Genomic DNA, 15,965 nt, shown 5'->3' with positions numbered 1-15,965 from the left:
TATTGCTTGCAAAACTGTAAATTGTACACACTCAAAATTAAAATATCAACTTGCCAACCTAATCCCCTAAACAAAGATAAACAGAGGAAATCTAATAATGTGATAACTAAATCAAGTGGCGACAAGTTAGTCTCCAATAAAAATGACATCTACTCTGTTTTAATAGGCTATTCTGTTTTTATTTTTTTTAGTTTCCCAGGAGCACACTTATGGTTTTCATGAACATATAATCATGTATATTTAAGTAGAGACATCAACTAGGAAATCTCCCTCTCAGAGAAGGTGTGAGGTACATGTTTTCCACTGATGAAAACAAGCACTTTGTATATGGTTATCAGCTTTTGATTTCTCAAGAAACAAGCGATATCAAAGTTTAAGTATCAAAGTACTACTTCCTAAAACTTGGTTATCATCAGGGCAGTGCAAAAAGCAATGCTTAATGATAACAGACACTTAATAAAAATAAAGAGTATTTTAAATCATTTTTCCAAGGGTATAGAGTGAGACACAAAAGGTTTGTTATTTTCAAATACCCGGCTTCCTAGAAACAGTGGAATATAACACCTCTGCTCAGCCTCAGTTTTCCACTGGCCCAGCAAGGAGACAAAAACTATAAAGAACAGAAACCAAGCACACCTTGGTTGGCTGGTCTATCTCCTTACAGCCTTTGAAAAAAAAAAAAAAAGCATCTAACATTTTCTTTCACTGTTGCTGTGAGAACAAAGATGGTAGGATGTCCTGAGAGGGTGGAATGTCCTAATGAGTAGAAGAAATGCCAGCTGTTTGGAGTACCTTTCTGCTGAACGTGAAAACATCCATCTTTATATTTGGTCTGCTGATGCTTTATGACTAACACAAGGGATCAACTGCTCTTATCTTCTGGGAGCACAGCACACTAGACATCAGTATCCCATCACAGCATAAGTCTGCTAGACTGCCATCCCACTCTAGTGGAAGATGGACTGAGAGGATGCACATAATACCTTCCTATAGCCATTGAAAAGGACAAATAGGGAGTCAATATATCAGAATTCCAGAGACCCAAACAAGAAAATCCACAGTGTTCAACATCAAAAAAATTAAGAGACACCTCCTTGGATGGAAACCTTTGGCCCTCCACCAGCCAAGACAGAATAAACTGACAAATAAAGTAGGATTATGGTTTCTGGAACCCACAACATGATATTCACCTCATCTGCGAGGTTAAATCCCTTTCAGGAATTCAAGAGCAATGATGTAAAGGTCAGTTCCTAAAAACGTTGCTGATACAAGAGCAGTGACAAGAAAACTGGTCAATGACCATGAGACTGTGGCTAGTCAACTGGGAAAGAAACATACCCAGCACATCATGGCCAATGTGGGGCAATGAACAGCAGCCAAACCCCTCAACCAGCTTAACATTCCACATAATCAGCAGAGTCAGGTGAAAAAAGTACACAACCTGGAAAAACAACAGGACCACCAGCATGTAGGAGAGTTATGTTTCCATGTTCTGACTCCATTAGGAGGGAGCTTGTAATTTAGAAAGTAATGTCAGCATATCTATCTCTGGTGACCCCCATATGACCATGAGATCCCAAAAATCCTTAGGGTGAAGGGACTACCTGCCAGATTGTAGGCTTTGATGGCTCAGAAAGTCCAACTCCCCACTGGCCATCCCTGGAATGTAGTAACTGATATAACAGCATAGATTATCTTCTACAAAATACTTACTGCTTTCAGAGGAAGCCAAGCCCTCAGCCCTAAGTGTGTCACTGCGGCGTGCTCGCTCACTGCGTTTTTGCTCCTGGAAAATAAATAAATAAATAAATACAGACAGCTAAAAAAAGGTACCCTTTGTGCATGTTTGCAGATACAATACAGTTTTCTTAATGATAATCTGCCAAATTATAGTGGTTATAACAGTACTCCATAAGCACCAACATTTTAAGAAGTGCTGTACAATAAAAGTTCATGTGAAATTGCAGCCTCATGGAAGGATTGCTTCCGTATGCAACCGTTTGTATCACTCTTATCAGATGGAGTGCACAACAAGTATTCTAAGAAAATCTTCTACATCTTTCCAAAAAGCATGGGCCCCATGGACCTCCTTCCACAAACAACTTCTGCTCAACTACTGTAATTGGTACATATAGGGTCTGCAGTGACTAAACATTGTTTAGAGGTGTGTTCCTCTTATTATACAGATTTGTAATTTGGGGAAATATACCATTGGAGGAAAAGAAAGATTCTTACCACTACTGCTTTCTCTGGTTCATTAACCTTTTCTTCTTGGCCATCACCTGTAAAGCAATTCACATGATGAGAATATTCCAGAGTTACACAAATATGTATCTTTACCTAACTCAATGTTATATTCCAAGGTATGGAAGACATTTTGAAAGAGTATCATGAAACTAAGTGTATATCTTGGCATGAGTTTACTATCAATTAAGAAGGCGCTAGGCTACTATGCCCCTGGGTAATGGATAGGACAGCTTCTCTGAAGAGGCCAGGCTTGCCAGCTTTCAACAAAAAGATGCAATGTTTTATAGGCAAGGATTTCTAGACAATCACACAGCTTGTGATGACCAACATCAGAAATGACAACTCTTTATATGGAGTTTCCAATAGCACAATCGGATACAAATATTCATATTTTTGATTATCTTAAGCAGTTGAGCATTATGTCTACAGAAGGTGAAAGGTTTTACTATTGTACTACCAATTCTACAAGATGCATATATAGGAGGATAGATAAATCTCATTTATGTTTTACACACCGGGAGAGGGTTTGGAGCTAGATTCCGTTTCTACATTTCTTGCAGATGAATTGTCTTGTTGGGATGTATCTTTTTGCTGTGCACCATTTTCTGAATCGGTGCTTACATTGCGATCTACGTTAATGGGCACAGAAGTACGAGGTTTTAGGGTCGGACGTAACCTCATTCTCCTTGGTACAGTTTGACTGGGTTGTGGTGGGTCTGCCTGAGTCTCTGGTGGTTCCCCTGCAGCTTTATCTTCTGGTAAGCAGTTAGTGCTCTCCCCAGTTTCAGTGATCTTTTGGCATGGATCACCGTTTTCTTCTATACGTTGTGACCTGCGCCCCTTTGAACGTTCGATGTCGGCTTTTTTACTCATTCTTGCTCCAACAAAAACAACATCATCCTTGCTTTCATTACCCAGTGAATCTTCAGGAGAATTTTCAGTTTTAGGGTCTGTCTCTGCATGTTTTTCTTTAATTACTCCCTTTGATTCTCCTTTAGCCTTTGTGTTTGATTTGCTCTCCTTTTCTTCAGTCAGGACTTCTGATGGTGGCTGGCTTTCCGCACACTCATCCACTTTCTGACTGTCAGGTTCTTTACTCTCATCACTCTCCATACTTGTGGACTCTACAGGCTCTTGGCAAAGGGGTACAATTTCGGATACTCCAAGTGTACTTTCAGTCGGAAGGTCTCCACTCAGAGGCCTGTTGGTGTCAGGGCTAGGTTCCATGGAAAAGGAGAGAAAAAAAAAAGTCTCCTACCTGGGAAAATGGGAAAAAAATATAATGTGAATTCTGTTTCTATAATTTCATAGACTAAACAGAAACTGTACTAACTTTGAAGGGAAAACTTATTTTTATACATGGGCAGGTAACAGACAAGAAAGAACTACTCAAGTAAAAAAAACAATATAATCAAACATTTCCCATGAAACTGCATGTATCACAAATACAACCCCCACAGGTTATTCTACCAAACAAATCCTATCTGGAAACTGGTATATACACTAGAGAATGATCCATGATTAAAAGACATCATCCGAGATAGACCTAACATTGTCTAAGAAAAAATAAAATTTAAAAAACAAAAAAACAAAAACAAAACACCAGTTCTTTCAGGAGATTAACATTTTATCCTTAACTACCAAAGCATATCAGCTCACAAAAAACAGAGGGTAGCTATAAATGCAAACTTTGCCCATGTTTCACCTGCACATGTGTTGAAATATCTGCAAACACTAATTTCCAATTATCCATTTCATGATCTGCAATACAACATATGTAGTTTACCTGATCAATGCCTGTGTGGTCTTCAATAAGTGGGAAGAACAGAATGAAAACAATTAAAAGATTATAACTACACATGAATATCCACTAATGTTTGGATAAATGATAACTGCAATATGAGCTTTACATCAGATCTCCCATTTATATCAACACTTGCATGCATCCAGTATACCACAGACAGATCAGATCGGAAATAGACTACAATGCCACAAGTGTAAGTACAATACGACCATCTATTGAGTGGATGTAACCAGATACACAATTGCTGAATACATGCATGCAGATTTACATAACCTTATTTGAATTGTTGTTCACACACTAGTAATACTGAGTTAGTTGGAAAAAATAAGGTAAAAGTCTGTGCAGCACTGTGTCCACCTGCAATGTGTGTATTTACTCTGAGGTTGGACACCTCTGAATTACAGTAGCTCCAGGTAACATCAAAAACTATTAAATCCTATTGGGCAGAGAGTGCAGAATTCTATCTGCATAGTAGCATCTTTAACATGCTCTCATTTCTGGATGTTTGGTATAGAATATCAATTCACATATTGTGAGCAGTTATTAGTAACAATTATGATTTAGCAATCATTATTACAATTACACAAATATGAGTGCATACAAACAAATCATTTTTAAGGCACCACAAAACTATGCAGTCCTGGACAGTCAGCATCACACATCCTAAAAAAAATGCAAACGCCTATAAAAACAGAACAAGTACAGACGACGTTGACAAAGGAGGTGCAGGCGCAAAGGCTAGAAAGGTTCCCCAGCTTATTAGACCTAACAGTCAAGTATGTATAAATTATAATATATAAATATATATATATATATATATATATATATATATATATATATATATATATATATATATATATATATATATATATATATATATATTCATACATACAAAAAAATCTCATTAACAGTGGGTGCCAAGTACTAAAAATAGCATAAGGTTTTCACCAAAGAAAAAATCCTGGAAAGCACTACTTTTAAATATTTAGCAATATGCCCAGGACTGTCAAGTGCCCAACGACCTTACACTTTCTCAAGGCCCGTTACAATGCTATATAGTTGTATAATGCCACCAATTCCGCAGCGCTATTAGAGAGAGTATTTGTCATTCACATCTGTGTCTGCCCCATTAGAGCTTACAGGCTAAATTCCCTCACACACGTGTTAATTAATTGGCTGCTGACAAAATTATCTATATATACACATTATATCTATCTCCATATAAATGTAAGTTCTTACGTTTGCATTCTAATGCAATTTGAGTTTTACAATTAAGGCAGTAGGAGAAATGGTGGTATGTCATGCCACCGTATATACCTCCACTATGACCAGAGTGTGTGCGCGTATGTATGTGTGTGCGCGTATGTATGTGTGTGCGCGTATAATATATATATATATATATATATTTCATATCCATTATAGTTAATTTTTAAGGCACCATATTCTGTAGTGCCATGTACAGAAGCGAGGTGAGGTAATACACATAAGTAGCACAGATGAGTGAGTAAAGCTATTGGGACTCACACAGAGTGCAGTAAAAGACGTGACAGGACATACGAGGGAGTCATACTTTAGACAGACGTGGGACAGTAGGTATATGACCCTGCCTGCAAGAACTTACATTCTATATCTCTCTCTCGCAGTGGTAATGTAGAAGTGGTGTTATGGAAATTTGAAGACAATGGCCAGCAGTCTGAGGACCTAAGGTTTAGGGATTTTGATAGTGTGAAAATAATTTTGGATGTATTATTTATTTTTTTTTTAACACTAAAGTATAGTTTAACACATTAGATGATGCAAGTTTTTTTTGCCCTGTGATTTCCTCCTCTCCTGTGCCCAATTCCCTCTCCCCTGTGTACTCTCATTAATGTCTACCATTTATCCAAATCTCTCTATTGTCTTCCCTGTCTGTTCACACTCCCCATGTGCCCCTATCTTCATCCCAGGTAACCCCTTCTCACACTATCCACCTGTTCTCATTTGTGCCTCAACCCCTGCTTCACTCAATCCCTTACTGTACTCATGTACCTCTCATTCAGTCACTCCCTTACCCTCCCACTCCTGTCTATACACACACCTGTTCCTGGCTCTTATGGAGGACAAACTCTTAAAATCGGTCCCAAATATTAGTTTTTAGCTCCTCTTACCCCCACCTCTATACCACTGTAGCTTTCCATGGTACCAATCCTCACTGCATCCTATATTTATTAAATAAAATATGGAAGTCGTTAGAACCTATTTCAACACATGTTTGAAGGTTTTAAATGTGTAAATATGTGCAAAGTGAGCAGAGTGCCTCCCATGCAGCACTGTCACTCAAAACTGGAGCCTTTTCCATAAAATCCATCCAAATTAATTAAGTACTAACAGGAAGTACCACATAAATGGACTGTGTAGGCCTTGCACATTTTTATAGTGACAGTATGAGGATTAGAGATTTGTGACAAGGAAGAGGTCTGTTGGGGAATAGGGGAAATCAAGTCTACTGGCACCTTGGAAAGATGGCAAATTAGTTGAAGAAGCTTGCAGGAGGTCACAGAGTGCATATGGGACCGGAATGCCCTTACACAAAGAGAACATGAAACTAATTAACTGGTTGCAATGTGGATTCCTAGACCCACTCTGCATTAATAACACTGGTATTTGTGTTCCTTTCTTTCAAACTTCAGCACAGAGGATGTGGTAAATAAAGCAAGCGACGAAGATCACAGGGAAGAATGGATCAGTAGATAGTTGGAGTCATTGTTATTTAATATACAGGGAAGGACACAGTATGCTTGATCGGGTCACACAGCGGCGTCTCGGACCTCTGCCCCGCCTCCACTGATGAGTACATTAACTTGTGGTCTCCCTATGTTTACCTCGCTCCCCTACTACTTCTACATTGAAGGGACATCCAAGCAGGAAATGGTCCACAGTATCCTCCCGCCGACAATCACAATCATCGGTATTCCTGTACTTTAGATTTTACCTCATGTAGAGCTTCCCATGGAGAGAGCCATGCAATATCCCTTAACTTCAGGAGAAGTCTTTGGAAGTTCACCAGACCCAAATCATCCCTACAAACAGTTCTTCAATAATAGCAGATCATCAAAGAAGGATTTCAAGATCATCTCCAACACTCTTCTACAAGAATTCTTCATCTCCACCCCCCTACTTTTCTGCCAACACCTTATCACCTGCAAGCAAAGTACCACACAGGGCAGGAAGTATGGAGTTGGTCCCCCATTGCTACTATAACAGCCTCCACTCTTCTGGGAAGGCTTTACACTAAACAGACTTGCTTGTGGATATTTGTATTCATTCAGCCACAAGAGCCATTAGTGAAGATGGGCTCGGATGTTAGTCGAAAAGGCCTGGCTTGCAGTCAGCATTCCAATTCATCCCAAAGGTGCTCCATGGGGTTGAGGAAAATACCCTTTGCAGGCCAGGGAAGTTCTTACACACAAAACTCTGGAAACTCTTTTTTGGATGCACAGGAGAATTTTCATGCTGAAACAGGAAATGGTATTCCCCAAACTGTTGCCAAAAAGTTGGAAGCACACAATTCTCTAGAATGCCATTGTATGCTGTAGCATTAAGATTTCCCTTCACTGGAACCAAGGTCAAACCATGAAAAACAGCCCCACAACATTATTCTTCTCCATCAAACTTTACAGTTTGCAGTACACATTTGGCTAGGAAGATTTCTCCAAAATCTAGATTTGTCAATCAGACCGCCAGATAGTGCAGTGTGATTCCTCACTCCAGTGAACACATTTCCATTGCTCCAGAGTTCAATGGCAATGTGCTTTACATCATTCCAGCGATATTTGGAATTGTGCATGGTGATCAGAGACCTCTGTGAGGCTGCTCGGCCATGCAAACTCAATCCATTAAGCTCCGGACAAACAGTTTTACGCGGTACCTGGTTCAGCATTCGACTGTCCCATTCTGTGAACTTATGTGGCCTACTGCTTAATGATTGAACTGCTCCTAGACATTGGCACATCACAGTAACAGCACTTAGTGTACTGGGGCATCTCTGGCAGAGAAGAAATTTGATGAATGCTGTTGGAAAGGTGGAATACTATGCCATTGTCACTATGAAAGTCACTGAGCTCTCCAATATGACTCATTCTACTACTAATGTTTGAATATGGAGATTGCATGTCTGTATGCTTGATTTTATGCACCCGTTAGTATGGCTGTGGCTGAAATGGCCACACTGATTGGAAGGAGTGTCCAAAAAATTTCGACCATGTAGTGTATGTATTTAATTGGTTTGCAGTAAAATAAAACACAAAAAGCAGAATATGTTGGGCAGCCAGGTGGTGTAGTGGTTCGCACTTCTGCCTTACAGCACTGGGGTCATGAGTTCAATTCCTGACCATGGCCGCCACATCTGTGAGGTGTTTGTATGTTCTCCCTGTGTTTGCGTGGGTTTCCTCCCACACTCAAAAAACATACTGGTAGGTTAGTTGGCTGCTATCAAATTGACCCGTGTGTGTGTGTGTGTGTGTGTGTGTGTGTGTGTGTGTGTGTGTGTGTATCTTAGGGAATTTAGACTAAGCCCCAATGGGGCAGGGACTGATGTGAGTGAGTTCTCTGTACAGCGCTGCGGAATTAGTGGCGCTATATAAATAAATGATGATGATGACGTTGTAGCTTATTTCACACATAAGTTGTTAAATTGGCTGGACAGAAATTGCTACCTTTCAGAAGTAGTTACAAATTAGTAATTAGATTTCAAGCATGAGATTCACCTTCAATTTGGAACTGAAATCATCTGTGATGAGTAGCAGGTGCCTGCAATATAAAAATCACTAGTTGAAAGATGGAATAGAGAAAATTACTCATTCTCCTGTTTTCTGTCACTGTGTGTATTGCAATGAGCATGAAGAAAAGGAAGACAGACAGAAGACTGTAGCAAAGCATGGACAATCTCAAGGCTAAATCAATCTCCAGATATCTTGACAATGGTTCCTGGCACAGTGGCCAACCACCATGGATATGGCCACAGAGAAAGCGTAATCAACGATTCCTGCACAGAATTACTCAAATAGTGGCAAAAGTAACTGCTAAACAGATTCAAGCTGACCTTCAAACACAAGGTACAACAGTTTCAACTCGCACCTTCTATCACCAACTCAATGAAACTGATGGCAGGAGGCCCCGAGTCATAAGAAAGCCTGATTGGCGTTTGCCAAAACACACCTGAACAAGCCAAATTCCTTTTGGGGGAATGTCCCATGGACAGATAAGATCAAATTAGAGGTTTTTGATAATGTATATCATCCCTATGTTTACGGAAAGCAAAATCAACCTTTCAAGGAAAAGAACAGTTTCCATACAGTCAAACACGGAGGAGGTTCAGTAATGTTTTGGGGGCACTGTGCTGCATCTAGCACTGGATGCCTTGGACATGTGCATGGCATCATGAAATCTGGAGATAACCAGGTCATTTTGGAGCGCAATGTTGAACCCTGTGTCAGACTGCTGGGTCTCCATCGAAAGTCAGCAGTCTTCTAGGAGGACAATGACACCAAGCACACAAAAATGGTTCAAGATAAGAAACTGATCTGAAGTGGCCAGATCTAAAACCCAGTAGTTAAGAAAGGCCCCCTTTAAATCTGGGAGAACTGGAGCAATTTGCACAAGAAGAGTGGATAAAACAGTCAGTACATAGGAGCAGGATGCTCATCCATGGCTATAGGAAGTGGTTGATTACAGTTAATTTGACCAAAGACTGTGCTACCAAATAGTAAGTCTAGGGTGTCAATTATTATTTTGTCAATGCCTTTTATTTTTATTTTCTGATTTATAAGGATATACAGTATTAAATTCAAAAACCCAATTTTGTAATATTAACAGAGAAACAATTGTGGGTTATAAAATAAGGTTCTTGATTCTACTTGCGTTTAGTGGAAAGTTATTTGAACAAAAGTGCAATATTTCGCATTTTCCATGACTAACATATACATTCTATAAAGCCATATATAATTCTTAAACTTTATGAACAAAAACTTTAGTGCATCTAATTAACTTTCACTAACTTACACCTGTATGATAAACACCCTTCAAGGGTTCAACCTGCTATAAGAATAAAAAAATTGTTTAGCAAAATAGTATAGCATTTATATAAATAATTGATATTTGTTATTAATGTAATCAATGCTGTTAAAATAGCAAAAAAAATTTTTTATCCTTTGCAATTATCTTAGAAAATTCAATAAACTTTATTTCAGTTAAAAAAATTTTTTATCAAAATGTGTATATAAAAAGATGGCATATAAACAAAAGGTAGAAGCCAGTCCAACATGTTTTGTTGGACTGGCTTCTTGAAGAATTATAGAGACATTACAAAAGGCCTATAGAGACATCAAGAGAGCGAAGTATCAAGGCACATGAAACGCATTGAAGGACCTCATGTTCTGTGTCGGAGTTTATATTTGTCACCTGAAAAGACGAGTCTTCCGGATCTGGTGAGCTAACCCTCGATCAAACTAAGCCCAGTCTATAACCTCCAAGGTCTCCATATTAGGACTGCTATTTGTTTTATAACAAATACGCCTCTTGAGGTATGCATTTTGATGTATGCTGTGATTTTAATTAAAGAATAATTTCATTGTAAGATACTACATATTAAGTTTGCTTTGTATTTCAGCTAACCTCAAGATATGTCCAAAGTTTGTCAACACACACACAGATTTGGAGCATTAAGTGATCTGTTTCTCCAATATGATTCAGTTACAGATAAGTCTGTTGCTTTTCACATTTTGTACGAACATTTAATACTGTTGTATTTTCAACCACTTTTATAGTTATTACACTATTTGTGCGCTCCTCAATTTAGGTTTACTAGGCTTGATCTGGTTGGGGATCACTTTTAACTGATCTATGTATTGTTGATTAAGTTAATGTTTAGATGGGGCCCTTTGCACTTTAATATATACATATTATTATTATAATTTTTTATTTTTAAGGCACCACAAGGCGTCCGCAGCACCGTACAGAGACAAACAAATTACAATACAATGGGAGACAGCACAGTACAGTAAGCACAGCAACTCAGTAAGCTCAATGCACAGCTAGAGAGGGCGGGGAAGGGGGAGGTAGGATCCGCAAATGACGGGGCCCAAGAAGTAGGGCGCGGAAGACAGGGAGACCCCCAGGGGGAGGAGGGAGCGAGAGTGGACGTGGAGTGGAGCCTCGAGGAGGAGGGCTAAGTAGCTGGAGAGCAGAGTTAGAAGTGGTGGAAACAGGAGGAGAGACGGCCCTGCTCAGAGGAGCATACAATCTAAGGGGAGGGGTGGACAGACAGAGAGACGCAGGGGAGAGAGGGAGAGTAGGGGGACGGGGGCAGAAGATAAGGTAGGCAGTTAAGTGGGAATCAGAAAGGCTTTAAGAAAAAGGTGTGTTTTTAGGGCCCGTTTGAAACTGGACAGATTAGGGGAAGTTCTGATGGAGGGAGGGAGCTTGTTCCAGTGGAGGGGGGCAACGCGGGCGAAGTCTTGGATACGCGCGCGGGAGGAGGTTATAAAGGGGGAAGAGAGGCGACGGTCAGAGGCAGAACAGAGAGGGCGGGATGGAGCATGAATAGAGAGGAGGGTGGAGATGTAGGGCGCAGTGGAGTTGGCGAGGGCCTTGTAGGTGAGTGTGAGGAGCTTAAAGAGGATTCTGAAGGGGAATGGGAGCCAGTGAAGGGCTAGGTAGAGGGGGGGAGACAGAAGAGGAGCGGCGAGAAAGGAAAATAAGCCTAGCGGCAGCGTTAAGAACAGATCGAAGGGGATCGAGATGAGAGTGGGGGATACATACACATATAGGACTTTGAATAAGTGGTAAAAAATTATTTCATTAACTAGGCTGGTGATTGTGTGGGTCTGTGCCCCCCAATCAAAATATAGAATTTGTCCAATAATTAAAAAAAAAAAATTTATAATATATATTTCACCTATTTGAGTCTTGCATTTGTATGTATATTCATTTTTAACAGGACTCTGTATACTATAGTAATTAATACTCTGATTGTGACTGTGTATGACAAAATAACAGCAAGAACTACATTTTTGTCCTGGTTTTTCAGAACTTTCTTAACAGGTTTCCAATAAAAAAGATCACATACATAAATACACTCATATTTGGGTAATTAATTGATGCACTGGAGAGTATACAGTAGTGTAGAAGACATAATACAACATTTATATAGGTAAACAACCCTGTAGGCTCTTCTATACCTAATCAAATTCTTCAGCTCCAATGAAAATGTAGAAAGTATTTAACAATATTTACAATTTCTTAACATTTTCACACCTTAATGAGCAAAATTATATATCAGATTGTAAGCTTGCAAGCAGGGCCCTCTTACCTCTCTGTGGGGCACATTTATCAATATTCGCAAAAAATAGTTTTCAATTCTTATCGCATTGCTAAGGATTGAACTATTTCTCAAATTTATTAAAAAACCAACACAGGAACAGCAGTTCCGATAAACTGCTGTTCCTTGGGGAAATAAAGCCTTACCACTCCATCTTCGCAATGCGATCCTGGGTGGCTTCTTCGTTCCTCCTTTCAAATCCTGTGCGCTTGCGCTGATTGATTACTCGGGCATGCGCACAGGCATCCAAACAGCACTGACTCGGAAGGTCCTGGGTCATGTGACAGGGCTGCACATGCGCTGTAAAGCACTGCTCCTCAGAAATGGTAATGTACGCCAGCCTGAGCTGGTGTACATTACCACATGTGTAAAAGTTTTTACCAAAGTTGATAAATTGCGGTACATAGCAGTCCCCTTAGACATCTATGGGGACAGCTATGTATTTTGGAAAAAAATGCAAAGCTGCGATGCACCAATAATAAATTTGAAGAGTACTTAGATTTGCGGCTATTCCGTTTTCAGGGGATTTACAGCAAATAAATTATTGATAAATATGCCCCTATATGTATTACCCAGTATTGTTTTATTACTGTTTGCTCCCAATTGTAAAGCGCTATGGAATCTGCTGGCACTATATAAATGTTGATGATTATAACATATACACATACACTCAATCTGCCATTGGCACCTTTACATCCCCTATATCTACTTCAAGTTAAGATGTTTTGCCTAGATACGGTAATCCACCTACCCTTCCCCAACGCATGCCATACCAACTGCACCCTCACTATTTTGTGGGTGTAATCCTATCACTCTGACCTGTGGTCCTTCACCCCTGCCAATCATCTACATCATGTGCCCATGGGGCTCTACACCATTGTGAACCCTAAAAACACATCCTATGAGTACATGCCATCGTCACCCCAAAATATATGAGCCAGTTCCTATTCTGCACCCTGAACCCCACCCCACGAATATATATTCACCTCCCGCCTCTTACCGCACCCCAAGCAATCTCTCCCGCCACTCACAGTCCGGGTATGTGCCACCCTCACATGTTCTGTGCTCAGCTCCCCAGCCCCCAGCCCATATCTCGCCAGATTGCCCCACCCACCTACGGGCGTCCTTCTCCTCCCTCACGGGTGTTGTGCCCGCTACATCGAACCACCACAGCTGGTGCCCTCTCTATTCTCCAGAACCAGGCCGACTGTCCCTCACACCCCAGTCTCTACTTATCTATATCTGCCAGTCAATATCCCTCCTACCATACCTTCACGGGTGTCTCACACCCTCCCCAGACACAGCGCTCTCAGTCGCACCAGGAGGGCCTCTGCCGCTCTTCACTCTTTTCGTGCTGCAGTCTCTTGCGCAGCCGCAGTCTCGTTAAGACGCTCTCTCTCCGCCTCGCGCTGTCTCGCGCTGTCTCGCGCACTCTCTCACAAGCGCGCGCCCGCTGCGGTCCCTTTAAGAGTTAGTCCAGGCCGGGAGCTAGGTGAGCGCGCTCCCGCGACTGAGGGGCGCGGCTAGCTAAAAGAGGTGGGGCTTATTTTCCAAAATAATTGACTGGTACCTCGGCTCTCTACGAAGGGGAGGGTTGTGCGGGTGCGCGTCTGAGTATGCAATGGTTAAAGCGCATGCGTAGTAAGCCCCCTTTTTTTAAAATGCGGAGTGCGCGTGCATGAGCTGGCAGCATATCCCACAGAACAGGCGGGATGTAACCCAAATGGACGGTGTACCCCCACGGTTAAGGATAAATCGTTTTTTCTATCAGTAAAACGTTATTGTGGATATAGTTATATTCGTGTGTTATGTATTTATGAGGGTAATACGATACTGTCATGCAGTCTTGAATTCATGATTAGTAGTTGGGATTGACTCATAAAATACACATGCTCTGTAGCAGTTTTATGAAGTGAAAGCATGCAACTATTGAAATGTTTTCTACACTCAAATTTAAAAAGAGAAACCAATGTGCTTACAGTATTGGTAACACTTGTTTTGTGACACAATCATTGGGGCTGATTCAATTTGGCCATGTTATTCTAGGAATAATGCGGTGATTTAAGCAAGGGGCATATTTAATTACGATTCCGGTCCGTGGGATTGCGCCGGAAAAGCTGTGAACGTAATCCACGGTACCGCAATAAGGTGGATTTTCGTTTGCAGCCCACAGGGTTGCGTACGAAAATCTGCGTTATTGCGGTACCGTATTACCGGCACTAGTGCGCACTTTCCGCGGTAATGCACGTTACTGCGGACTGGAACCCTAATTGAATATGCCCCCAAGCTTTGAATAGTGGGGTGGGATAAAAAAATTATAATTTAAAAGGGGCCAGTCCTACACTGCCTTATTTCATTTTTGTCCCTTATGACTTATCCAGGGTTCCAGCTATGATGATTTGTGACTGAGTCCAATTTTTTTTCCATGGAAAGCTACTGCCAGTCAGTGTTTGAAATACCAGAGAATTCAGGAAAGTTATGTGCAGGGGAGATGCAAAAGTGTATATCAGTGATCAGTGGCGATAAGAGAATCTAATTTACAGGGCAAAAAATAGGTCCAATATACAGCCCCCACCCCCTACATGTTTTTCAAGTTTTGTTGCCCCAGATTCTGAATTTGAAATAGACTGAAGTAGAAGTTTTTGGCACTGACTCACAAAATATTCAGTGTTTTGTCAAATAAAATAATACATTATAATAATATTAAATAACTTGATTAAATTGTAAGTAGTTTTACATCTTCTGCAAGTTGAATTTTCCACCACTGCAATAAATTACCTCTAAAGGAATACAATTTGTTTATTAAGTCATCTAGAAATTAGTGGATCACCTGTCGCTATTTTGTTTTTGTCAATATAAATACCTCTGTATGTCAGGTCCTATGTTAGATAATATTAAAAAAAATCAATCAGGCACTGTTATTGAAAGGGGATTATGATTACTTACAAGTGCCACTTCTTGTTCCAACAATTTGTATCTTTTTGAGCTGTTGTGTTCCAGACATATGTTACTGTACACCAAACCTCAGCAATGTTGACCTTTCGTTTGTGCACCTTCCGTGCTTTTGACTTTGACTTGTTTGACCATTCGTCTGTTGTATAATGGTGTTCCACACCTTGACCATCATTCCTGATAGTACTAGTCTGTGCACCTAGAGGCATGTTTGAGAGCTTTCACCTGCAGACTCCTGCAGTGAAGCCCAATTTTCTAGGGAATTTGCACCTCTATCTCACTGGCTCTAATCTTGGTTGACACCAAGAATTCACCACACCCTGACTCCAGTCATGACAGTATACTCTGGCCATGGCTTCCACTAGTTCTCCATCTCCTAGGGATCTGCTGCAGCATCCTGTGAAAAGGGTAGAGAAGGAAGGAGCAAGTCAGGATAAAATTATCAAGTACCCTTCAGGGCCTCTCGAATCACCTGGATACTATACAGGATACTCTTAGAGGAGAGGCTGTACTTTCTCCGTCTACCAAAGTTTCAGCCGTTGTGCCGATTCAATCCCAGCTCTATATTCCTAATGCTCTGAAGCATGATGGGGACCCCAAGACTTG

General features: G+C 40.7%; 1 protein-coding gene across 4 annotated transcripts in view; it reads right to left on the bottom strand.

The window, feature by feature from the left end:
• ZMYM3 (zinc finger MYM-type containing 3) overlaps positions 1 to 13,918 on the bottom strand; it is a 70,928-nt gene extending 57,010 nt beyond the window's left edge. For 2 of the 4 annotated variants that reach the window (XM_075184462.1, XM_075184465.1), the window contains exons 1-4: positions 13,673 to 13,918; positions 2,763 to 3,501; positions 2,236 to 2,282; positions 1,714 to 1,786 (exon numbers count right to left, since the gene is read on the bottom strand). In XM_075184462.1, the coding sequence (XP_075040563.1) occupies positions 1,714 to 1,786; positions 2,236 to 2,282; positions 2,763 to 3,501; positions 13,673 to 13,675 (862 nt within the window). In that variant the 5' untranslated portion in view covers positions 13,676 to 13,918. Of the gene's footprint in view, positions 1 to 1,713; positions 1,787 to 2,235; positions 2,283 to 2,762; positions 3,506 to 8,796; positions 8,840 to 13,672 lie in introns of all 4 variants that reach the window. The other 2 variants (XM_075184464.1, XM_075184463.1) reach the window with 2 other exon arrangements.
• Positions 13,919 to 15,965: the final 2,047 nt, after the last annotated feature.

This window comes from Mixophyes fleayi, chromosome 9, assembly GCF_038048845.1.
Source record: "Mixophyes fleayi isolate aMixFle1 chromosome 9, aMixFle1.hap1, whole genome shotgun sequence".
NCBI classification, from domain to species: Eukaryota; Metazoa; Chordata; class Amphibia; order Anura; family Limnodynastidae; genus Mixophyes; species Mixophyes fleayi.
This window is presented reverse-complemented; position numbering and strand designations above follow the sequence as displayed.